The following is an 11,421-nucleotide window of genomic DNA, read 5'->3' on the forward strand; positions in this document are numbered from 1 at the left end:
CCAGATAAGGACTGACAGGAGGAAAAATACGTAAAGTTCTGGTCTCAGTGTCTATCACACAAAGCTGCGGCTCATAAACCCTGATGAACTCTCAGACCCGGCTAGGGGGGATTGGAGGAGGATGCAGATCGAAGGCCCTCAGAGGAAATGACCAGGCTCTGCCTTGGGCCTTTGGGGGAGAGAAGTGCTGTCTGCTTTAAACAAAAGCGCTCTAAACAAAGCTCACTCAAGCATCACCTCACTCAAGCATCACATCTTCGGGAGACCTGGAGCTGGTAATCAGGACCCAACCTCCCAGGCATGGAGCGGGAATGTTCTTTCTGCGTTTCTGCCCTCTGTTTATTCTCACTCCTTGTGAGAGACAAACGTCCACACTGTCACTGAGCGAGGTCCCAGAGCCACCAAACAGACTGTCCGCGGGGCCTCTTGGGTCTGGTTTGAGCCTGCTCCTGCCCCAGACCCTTCTGAGGATCCTCTCTCCTGTCACCTTTTCCTGGAAATCCCTGCAAGCTTCCTCTAGACTCGGATGCCTTCCCTCTGGGAGAAGTGGCTTGCTCCCCTCGCTGGCTCACCATTTAGCCTCCAGCCATCCCAGGAAATGGGAGCCACCAGCAGGAAGGATCAAATTCCTGAGAGGTGACAAAGCTGCTCTGCCTCACTGCACTCCACTAGCCCTCATCGCTGACTCCTTTCATTTCTCCAGCTTGGGAAAGGTGGTTGGAGAGGTGAAGATGGGGAGGGCTAGGGGGAGGTGCCAGGCCTGGAAAGGGGCAGGCGCGGGCTCTAGCGGGAGAGGAGGGAGCTGAGCAATGAGGGTGTTGGCTAAAAACAACAGTGTCTTGATGGGAAAGGAGGGGCGATGGGGAAGACTGGAGTGTCTCAGGCCCTCTCAGTGGATGGGTGTTGTGGGAGAGAGGAGGCTGGGAGACAGGTCTCCCTCTGGAGTTCAGAGCTGAGTTGCTGTCCAAATCAGTGGTCCTTGGAATCTATAAAACAAAACTGAGGACTTCAGAGGTGCATCCAGAGGAGCCACACTCCAAAGGGACCACTTCCAGGTAAGCATAACACACTGCTGGATGCACACGCTCCTGGCTTCAGGTTCCAGGATCTTTCTCACCGCCTTCATCCCCAGCTAGCAATAGGGAGACCCTTCCCCGGGCCCCTGCGTGGTGGCTGGGAGATCTACTGGTCAGCACAGAGAGCTGGGAAAGGAATACACATCTGCAGTCATGAGGGATATCGACCAGTGACCTCATGGCCAGGGCCTCGTGAACAGTATCTTTGTCACTCCCAAGTTAGCCCATGGCCGCTGGATCTTCCTCCGCTTGATCTAGCTGACCTGTGCAACCCTAAGTACTCCAGAAATTCCACAACTAGCAGCTCTCAGCCCTCCGTCCTGGGCAGGGCTAATACTGGGGGCTCTGGTTTTGTTGGAACCCACATGGGACCAGGAAATGTTTGACTCCAGGGTTCACAGGGCTTTGTTCTGCTGCTGAAGGCAACCCCGGGCATGCCCCCAGGAAACGGACTCCAGGACTTATTTTAGGCAAACTGGGATTCCCCTGTGGCTGGGCAGGTCTAACGGGGAAAAGCGGGGTTTTCCACTGAGAGTCGTGGAACTGACAAAATCTTCCTAGAGTACCTGTTTCTATCCCAGCAGAGGTTCTTCCTAACTGAGGGCATTCACGTGTATGGAGCAGTGACTGTTTACTTGGGGAGAGTTTGCAGCAATAAAGGGGACATCCCTTTCCTGTAGAAGCTCACAGGATGGGGGTACAAAAACGGAGGGAGTTATCGAGAGATTCAGGCCCAGACTGGACAGATGAGGAAGGCGTCCCTCTCACAAGAAGAGGGAAAGGCATCCCTGAGGGGAGGAAGAACAGGGGGTACCACGGTGCTCTTGGGGGAGAGGATAGGGCAAAAGCAGACAGGGGCGAGGTCACTGCACACCAGGCGACTCTGGGAACGTCTCCTTGCCCTTCAGGGAACATCCAGGGCCTGTGCGTCTCCTCAGAGCCCTGGAGGTGGGGTTGGGACGCGCATCTGCCCCTTTGTTCGGAGGTTCCTGTGGATTTGATGGGCGTCCTGCTGTTCTCTCTCCAGACGCCATGCGGCAAACCCTGCTGCTGCTGCTGCTGACGGTGCTGCACCCCAGCTGGGCAGATCTTCTCCAGAAGGTCCCGCTCTTCCGGGTCACTCAGCAGGGCCCCTGGGGGAGCAGTGGCAGCAACGCCACCGACTCGCCCTGCGAGGGGCTGCCCGCCGCGGGTGCGACGGCCTTGACCCTGGCGAACCGCAACCTGGAGCGCCTGCCCGGCTGCCTACCGCGCACACTGCGCAGCCTCAACGCCAGCCACAACCTGCTGCGCGCACTGAGCGCATCCGAACTCGGCCACCTGGAGCAGCTGCGGGTGCTGACCCTGAGCCACAACCGCATCGCCGAGCTGCGCTGGGGCCCGGGCGGGCCGGCGGGGCTGCACACCCTGGACCTCAACTACAACCAGCTGGCCGCTCTGACGCCATGTGCCGGTCCCGCACTGAGCAGCCTCCGCGTCCTGGCGCTCGCCGGGAATCCGCTGCAGGCGCTACAGCCCCGGGCCTTCGCCTGCTTCCCTGCGCTGCAGCTCCTCAACCTCTCCTGCACCGCGCTGGGTCGCGGCGCACAGGGGGGCATCGCCGAGGCGGCGTTCGCTGGAGAGGATGGCGCGCCCCTGGCCACGCTCGAAGTCCTGGATCTCAGCGGCACGTTCCTCCAGCGGGGTGAGTCCGGGCGCTCCGCGTTTTCAGCAGACCTGAGCGCAAAGCCAGGCTGCGCGTGCGCTCCTGAGGGCAGGGCTGCATTCTTCCTCGAGGGGTGACCCAGGTGCCCAGCTCGCAGCAGGGTTCAAAAAAACACCAGCTACATTTTTCGAGCAAGCGGGCCCAGTTTGAAGCGCCACACAGGAGTCACTTTCTTGAATCCTAAGAGATGGGAACTGTTACCATCTCCGTTTTACATATGAAGGAACCAAAGCACAGAAAGGTGAAACTTGGTCACACATTAAGCAAATCTGAACTCAGGCATTCTGGGTCCAGAGCCCAAAACTTTAACCACTCTGTTCTACTGCTTCCCAGCATGACTGGATAAGTGTTTGTGGAATGGGGAAGTGAGTGCATGCTTTGGGGCTGATGAATGGAAAAACTGAGCCGCAAACATGCAGTTAGCTGAAGTGACTGAGGCTTCCAGGATGAATTCACTGATTTCTCTACCTTGGGCAAAATAGTTTCTGTGAGTGTTGAATCACTCAAACAAGCCACAGGAGAGTGGCGAGGATAACCGGTCTCCTGTTCCTGGTGTTCTTTGATTCACAAGGTTGGTTTTAGTATTTTTTAAAAAACACTTCACTTATCTACAACCACCTGTTTCATCAAAGACAAAGAGAAAAAACAGCTAGAATGGGGAATACCGAAGGGAAGGGGCACGTTCTCCATGTATCGGGAGAGCCGCAAAATTAGGTTTCTGGGGCCGCCTCGCCTCCTTAATTACATTCCACAGAAGTTCCCCACTCCTGACAGACATCAGAGCAAAGTCTGGTTATTTTTTGTGTGGACTTTAATGAGAAGGTGAGGCAGCAACAGACTTGGAGACAGTGTCCTGGGTTCAAGCCTTGTCTCTGCCCCTTTCCAGCTATGTGGCCTTAGGCCAATCAATCCCCTCTCTGGCCTTGGCCGACTCAGATTGGAAGAAAGGAAGGACTGGTTATCCCCGAGCACCCTTCCAGCTCAAATGGCCACAATTCTGAGATTCCCAGAATTCCCATGGGCTGCTAACTGTGCCCATGCTCAGCAATGACCTTCACCATTCACCTTGCCACTCTCATTCTTTCCTTCATGCCGTGCTGGCCTCCTGGGTTTGTGCGTTCTGGAGTGGTGGGCAGTTTCCCTTCTGTGTTTCAGTTGAGTTAGGGTGGATCAGAGACCTGCCGAAGCTCACATCCCTCTACCTGAGGAAGATGCCTCGGCTGACGACCCTGGAGGGGGACATTTTCAAGATGACTCCCAACCTGCAGCAGCTGGACTGTCAGGACTCCCCAGCACTTGCTTCTGTTGCCACGCACATCTTTCAAGACACTCCACATCTACAGGTCCTTCTGTTCCAGAAGTAAGTGCTTCTGAGGCACATCTTAATCACATGACTGATTTTTGCCCATTACGCTATGTTGAATTTTATAGAACAAACCAGACCATAATTTTTCTTCCACTGCTCTTCCGAATCCTTTCTGGGGCTTTGTTTTCCCCCACCCTTTGGGTGATATCTTGGGTAAGGTCCCAGATAGTCCACCCGCCCATCTAACCTTGCAACTCAGTCCGGTTCAGAGTAGTATTAGAATGCCAAACTCCTATGCCTTTAAAGTTTATTTTAAGCCCACACTTAGAAATGTACAGTGGGAAGAGGTGAGGAGGACCTCAGGTCTACTCTCTGTCTGGATCTGCTTTCTTCCCCACATGCCATGCAAGTTCAGTCCCTTCCAGAATTTGAGTGGGTCTGGGGATGAAAGTATTGATATTGTTAGAAAATCCCTTGGAAGTCTAGGGGCAGGCCCTGTGAGTCCTGTTTTACTCAATGCAGTCACTAAAGATGGAATTATTCTTCTAAAAGGATGAACAAGTTTTCAAAGCAAAGGCAGAACCATTCACTCATTCTTTCCTTTATTCAATAAATAGCTATTGAGCACACAATGTTGTGAGGGGAAATGCTTTGTATCTCTGGCTCAGACTCCTTTGAGCTCGATAAAAACCCAAGAACTGTGTAAAGTGCCAGGATACAAATATCAAGTAGTTTCTTTATCTGTAAAATAGAGCTATGACAATAAAACCTCGCTTTGGGTTTTTTCATGAGAAAAAAAGCATATGGTTTATGTAGACCACTTAGCTCAGTGCCTGGCTTATGGTATTTGTCCTCTAAAATTAGTGAAGATGATGGTGGTGGTGATAATGGAGATGCTGATGGTGATGACAGTGATGGTGATGGTGATGGTGATGGTGTTGATGCTGATTGATGTCAGTGATGGGGATGACATTGGTAGTGATGGTGATGGTGATGATGATGGGTGATGGTGCTAATTATAATGGTGAGGATAGTGATGATTGTATGATAAAATAGTGGTGGTGAGGCCAGGCATGATGGCTCATGCCTGTAACCCCAGCACGTTGGGAGGCCGAGGTGGGTGGATCACCTGAGGTCAGGAGTTCGAGACTAGCCTGGCCAACATGGTGAAGCCCCATCTCTACTAAAAGAAATACAAAATTAGCCGGGCATAGTGGCACGTGCCTGTAGTCCCAGTTACTTGGGAGGCTGAGGCAGGATAATCGCTTGAACCTGGGAAGTGGAGGTTGCAGTGAGCTGAGATTGCACCATTGCACTCCAGCCTGGGCTTGGCCTTGTGATTTGCTTGGGCCAGTGGGTCATTAGCAAATGTGATGTAAGAAGCTAGGAAAGCAATTGAGCACTGAGACCCGCCCTCTCCTGCTGTTGGGGATCCCTCCACTACCGTGTGGATAAGCCCAGGTTAGCCTCCTGGGTGATGACAGACACATAGAGAGCAGTCCCAGCACACCTGGTTGAGCCTTATCCATGAGGCCATCCCAGATCATCTGGCCCCAGCTGAGCTAATCCAGACCACATGAACCACTGAGCTAACCCACAGAATCATGCTAAAGAATAAATATTTATTGTTTTAAGTTACTAAGTTTGGGGGTTATTCTCTACTTATCAAGAGTTCACTGATGCACTTAAATGAGGCATCTTCCAAAGGACTGGCATTGAGTGTCACCAGCCATAGTGCAATAACACTGGTCCATAATAACAATATCTGCTTGTATTTAGAGATTTGCATTTACAAACACTTTTATCATCATGTACTCTTTTTTGTTTCTGTTTGTTTGTTTGTTTGTTTTGTTTTGTTTTTTGAGACAGGGTCTCACTCTCCTGCCTATCCTGGAGGGTAGTGGTGTGATCTTGGCTCACCGCAACCTCTGCCTCCCAGGCTCAAGTGATTCTCCTGCCTCAGCCTCCCGAGTAGCTGGGATTATAGGTCCACCACTACTGCCTGACTAATTTTTGTATTTGTAGTACAGACAGAGTTTCACCATGTTGGGCAGGCTGGTCTCGAACTCCTAACCTCAAATAATCCACCTGCCTCGGCCTCCCAAAGTGCTGGGATTACAGGTGTGAGCCACCGTGCCCAGCCAACACACACTCTTTTTGATACAACCATCGGTCATGGGAATATTGTCCCCAGTTGATATGAAGTATAATATTTCCTGTTAGGCTGGTATCTCCGTTTTACAACAGAGGACAAAAAATGAAGTTCGAGGTCATTAAGAGTTTTGCCCAAAGCAGTATTCTCCAACCCCTATCAGAATGCTTCTGATACCGTGGGCATGGTTCTGACACCATGCCTCTCTGGGAATATCTTTGATCCAATTGTAAAAACCTGATTTAATTCATTTTTTTGTGTGTATTTCAGCTGCAACTTGAGTTCCTTCCCTCCTTGGACCCTGGATTCCTCCCAGGTCCTATCGATCAACCTTTTTGGCAACCCCCTCACTTGTAGCTGTGACTTGTCTTGGCTCCTCATGGATGCAAAGAGAACTGTCCTAAGCAGGTAACACATTTACAAAGCAGATGGCTGAGGGGTGAGGCTCAGCCTTCAGGAGCTGAAGTTCTCCAGCTTAAATCTTGCTCACGTGACTGTGCTTGGCACTTTGGCCATGTTGGGCTGGGCAGCCTTCCCCATGTAGTCACACTCAGGGATCCAGGTGATGGAAGCTACCTCCATTCCAGCCAGCCAGAAGGGGCAAAGAACATGGAGGAGCAGACATGGGAGGTTTTTAGTGAGCCAGGCTGGGAGGTGATACTCCTCACTTCCACTCACATTCATTGGCCAGGAGCCACACCTACCTGCAAGGGAGGCTGGGAAGTGTGGTCTGGTTTAACCACTGGGTTCTACTGAATCCGCAAGATGGAACCTAGCCTCTGCTCCCGGGTTATCCAGTCCTAGGCCCATGGGCTTACAGAGCTCTTCTGGGAAATTCCTATGAAGGCTATTGGCTAGAAGAGCTGTTTTTGCAGTGGGGAGCCACATTTAGGCTGGCCACCAGGAGACAGTGGGAGCTGGGGGGCTGGGAACACCCCCAGTCCTGAGCACTTTCAAACCAGTTCCACCAGGTAAACACTACACCTTGGGAGGCAACCCTCCATCACCACCATTCTGCAGAATTATTTCTGTTTGTTTGGAGACAGGGTCTTGCTCTTTTGTCCAGGCTGGAGTGCAGTGGTGCGATCATGTCTCATTACAGCCTCAACCTCCTGGGCTCAGCGATCATCCTACCTCAGCTTCTAGAGTAGCTGGGACCCCAGGTGCAAGCCACCACACCAGGCTAATTTTTTAAAATCTTTTTGTAGAGATGGAGGCTCATCATGTTACCCAGGCTGGTCTCAAACTCCCGGACACAAGGGATCCTCCCACCTGGGCCTCCCAAAGAGTTGGGATTCCAGGCATGAACCACCATGCCCAGCCAATATTCTTTTCTCATCTCCCACCTAAGCTGAGCTGTGAAGTGGGGCTCAGTCTGCCCCCCAACCCCACATTCCCTCCAAAGAAAAGCACCTAGGCCCTTTGCAGTCGAGGGTCTCATCACGGTATTAATGATGAAGCTGAGAGTACAGGCTCTGAAGCCAGAGAGTCCAGCTTCATCCTACTTACTACTATTTTATTACATTTTTTTTAGAGACAAGGTCTTGCTCTGTAACCCAAGCTGGAGTGCAGTGGCATGATCACGGCTCACTGCAGCCTCAGACTCCTGGGCTCAAGCAATCCTCCTGCCTCACCCTCCCAAGTAGCTGGGACCACAGCCATGCACCACCATACCTGGCTAAGTTTTTGTTTGTTTGTTTTGTTTTGTTTGTTTTGGTAGAGACGAGGTCTCACTATGTTGACCAGGCTGGTCTCCAACTCCTAGCCTCAAGTAATCCTCCTACCTGGGCCTCCCAAAGTGTTGGGACTCCAGGCATGAGCCACTGTACCTGGCCTACTTACTACTGTTGATTTGAGCTGAGTTATTTCATCTCTCTGAGTTACTTCGGCCTCTACCTTCTCATCTGTAAAATGGGGTAATAGAGTCTACTGCATAAGTAGTGCAGACTAAATTAGTTGACACAGTAGAGTGTGAAGAATAGCCCCTAGCACATGGGAAGCATCAGAAATGGTAGCTAGTATGAGTACTTTTTTTTTTTTTTTTTGAGACAGTCTCCCTCTGTTGCCAAGGCTGGAGTGCAGTGGCACAATCTCTGCTCACTGCAACCTCCGCCTCCCAGGTTCAAGCGATTCTCCTGCCTCAGCCTCCAGAGTAGCTGGGACTACAGACATCCGCCACCATGCCCGGCTAATTTTTGTATTTTTAGTAGAGACGGGGTTTCACCTTGTTAGCCAGGATGGTCTCGATCTCCTGACCTTGTAATCCGCCCACCTCAGCCTCCCAAAGTGCTGAGATTACAAGCCTGAGCCACCACGCCACGCCCGAATGTTTTGTTGTTGTTGTTGTTGTTGTTTTAGACGGAGTCTCGCTCTGTCACCCAGGCTGGAGTGCAGTGGTGTGATCTTGGCTCACTGCAAGCTCTGCCTCCCGGGTTCACGCCATTCTCCTGCCTCAGCCTCCTGAGTAGCTGGGACTACAGGTGCCCGCCACCACGCTTGGCTAATTTTTTGTATTTTTAGTAGAGATGGGGTTTCACCGTGTTAGCCAGGCTAGTCTCGGTCTCCTGACCTCGTGATCCGCCTGCCTCGGCCTCCCAAAGTGCTGGGATTACAGGCGTGAGCCACCGCACCCGGCCGACTATGGTTTTTATTACTAGTGCTCTCTTGCCAGGAAGCAGACAGGTGAGAACAAAATGGCAAATGACAGTCAGAGAATCTGGACTCCTTCTCACAGTGCTTGCCCGGGGATAGGCTCTGCCATTGCTAGCTATGGTGTCTTGGCCAATTAGTTCCTCCTTCTACACTTCCGTTTGCTTCTCTGCCCAATGGGAGTGAGGATAGGAGCTTCCTCCAAAGTTTCCCCAGAATCAATTAGGTGATGTGTGCAGCGTGTGTGCCCTGGGGTGCCTGGCAGAGATGCGTTGATGGGCTTGGCAGGGGGTGATGTTGGCAGTGAGGATTCAAAGCTCTGCCCAGAAGCGTCCCTGAAGCCAGACGTCTTCTAACTGGTTGGCCTCCCCTCCAGGGCAGCAGACACTGTGTGCACGCCAGCTGCGGGATCCAGCGGCCCCTTCTCAGCCTCCCTGTCACTCTCCCAGCTGCCCGGAGTGTGCCAGTCCGACCAAAGCACTACTCTCCGACCTTCACACCCACCCGGCTTCAACCACTCCACCTACGCACAAGGTCCCACCGTGGCGCCCAGCGCAGCCCCTGCTACCCGGCCTGAGGGAGACCAGCAGAGCGTCTCCAAGGCCCCTAACGTGGGCTCCCGCACGAGAGCTGCATGGCCGCACAGCGATGCACAGGAGGGGACTGCCTCTTCCACGACCAACTCTGTAGCAGGTCACAGCCACTCCAGCGTTTTCCCCAGGGCTGCCAGCGCCACCGCATCCCAGCACAGAGGAGAACATGCCCCCGGGCTTGTCCTTGAGCCTAGTATCTCAGCTGCCTCCACCCCACTGGAGAGCAAGCTCCTGGACCCCTTCCCTACCTCGTGGAACCGCATAAGCTCGCCTCAGCCCGGCCAGAGGACACACGCCACACCCCAAGCCCCCAACCCGAGTCCTTCTGAGGGCGGGATTCCAGTCTTGCTGCTGGACGACTACAGTGAGGAGGAGGAGGGGAGGAAGGAGGAGGTTGGAATGCCTCACCAGGATGTCCCCTGTGATTACCATCCCTGCAAGCACCTACAGACCCCGTGCGCTGAGCTGCAGAGGCAGTCGCGGTGCCGTTGCCCTGGCCTCAGCGGAGAAGACACCATCCCAGACCCGCCCAGGCTGCAGGGGGTGACGGAGACTACGGACACGTCGGCGCTGGTCCACTGGTGTGCCCCCAACTCAGTAGTGCACGGGTACCAGATCCGCTACTCTGTGGAGGGCTGGGCGGGGAACCAGTCAGTGGTGGGGGTCATCTACGCCACGGCCCGGCAGCACCCTCTGTACGGGCTGTCGCCGGGCACTACCTACCGCGTGTGCGTGCTGGCGGCCAACAGGGCAGGCCTGAGCCAGCCGCGGTCCTCGGGCTGGAGGAGCCCGTGCGCCGCCTTCACCACCAAGCCCAGCTTCGCGCTCCTGCTCTCCGGGCTGTGCGCAGCCAGCGGCCTGCTGCTTGCCAGCACCTTAGTGCTGTCCGCGTGTCTCTGCAGGCGGCGCCAGACGCTACGCCTGCAGCGCTGCGACACGCACCTAGTGGCCTGCAAAAACCCGGCCTTTGATTACCCGCTGGAGCTCCAGACCGTCAGTTAGCCCAGCTTCTGGGCAATCGCCTCTAACCGAACTGGATCTGAGCGCAGAAAGGTACAGAAGGTCAAAAACGACCCCATCCGCTCCTAGGGTTTCTAATTCCCGTGAAGCCAGAATGCCTTGGGCACACACGGAACTTGCCACACTGAGTGCCTCAGTCCAAGGAACAACTGCCCTCCCTTCCTTCTACTTTACTCTCTGTTCCCAGAAACCTGATGGTCAATGCCAGATCGCTCCCCACTGCCTCAGGCCTTCTTGTATGTTGTTTCGTTTGGGGTTTTCAGCAGTCAGTGCCCTTCTATCCAGTAGAATAGTGTATGGAAGTAGGAAGGGATGAAACAGGGAAATTGCATAACCCAGCCTCTTTGATAGTTAGAAATCACATCCTCAGGTCTTTCCAGCGGAAGCTCCTTCATGGTCAAGCTCTAAGGCATAATGAGCTCTGTTATTCAAGAAATCAATTCCAGTGGATTTCCAGTTCCAATTCCTGAGAACCGGGGTTAGGGGGAGAGCTAATTAATGGTTGCTTCGTAAGGCCTTCTGGGTTTATTAGTTCCATTTCAGGACATGACAAGAAAATACACTTCCAGCTTTACAGTTAAAACCAGTTTTCTGGGAACATTTGTCAAACACAGGGAAAAGCTGTCCTTTTTAGTTAGTGTTTACTGTATTTCACCTAAGACTAAGTGGACAAATGAATTATAAATTCATTTTTTAGGAAGCATAATAAACTTTGGAAATCTTTTTTCTTAATTAGAGGGGACAAATGAGCTAAAGAGAACCCAAGACTCTAGCTAGAAGCCCAAGTGTTTCTCTGCCCTAGGTGCATCAAACAATGCCTTAAAATCTGTCTTCATGTGGGAGGCATCTACTCTGCCCTCTACTTTTTCACTTTTATACAAACTCAGGGGAAACTCAGGGGAAAAAATGATTCTATGAAA

The 11,421-nt window shown here is 52.7% G+C and overlaps 1 protein-coding gene across 1 annotated transcript; it reads left to right on the top strand.

The window, feature by feature from the left end:
• Positions 1-772: 772 nt before the first annotated feature.
• LRRN4 (leucine rich repeat neuronal 4) lies at positions 773-11,211 on the top strand. The gene is made up of 5 exons (XM_001115911.5): positions 773-1,055; positions 2,104-2,760; positions 3,937-4,141; positions 6,510-6,647; positions 9,265-11,211. The coding sequence occupies exons 2-5, from the start codon at positions 2,109-2,111 to the stop codon at positions 10,481-10,483; spliced, it is 2,214 nt and encodes a 737-aa protein (XP_001115911.4). The 5' UTR covers positions 773-1,055; positions 2,104-2,108; the 3' UTR covers positions 10,484-11,211.
• Positions 11,212-11,421: the final 210 nt, after the last annotated feature.

The sequence above is a fragment of the Macaca mulatta genome, chromosome 10, assembly GCF_049350105.2.
Source record: "Macaca mulatta isolate MMU2019108-1 chromosome 10, T2T-MMU8v2.0, whole genome shotgun sequence".
Taxonomy (NCBI): domain Eukaryota; kingdom Metazoa; phylum Chordata; class Mammalia; order Primates; family Cercopithecidae; genus Macaca; species Macaca mulatta.

Bases quoted from the DNA above. Each gene is read 5' to 3' on its own strand.
- LRRN4 (XM_001115911.5), top strand. From the start codon at position 2,109: ATGCGGCAAACCCTGCTGCTGCTGCTGCTGACGGTGCTGCACCCCAGC. The intron at 2,761-3,936 runs GTGAGTCCGGGC...TCTGTGTTTCAG, and splicing joins CGGCACGTTCCTCCAGCGGG to TTGAGTTAGGGTGGATCAGA. The intron at 6,648-9,264 runs GTAACACATTTA...CCTCCCCTCCAG, and splicing joins AAGAGAACTGTCCTAAGCAG to GGCAGCAGACACTGTGTGCA.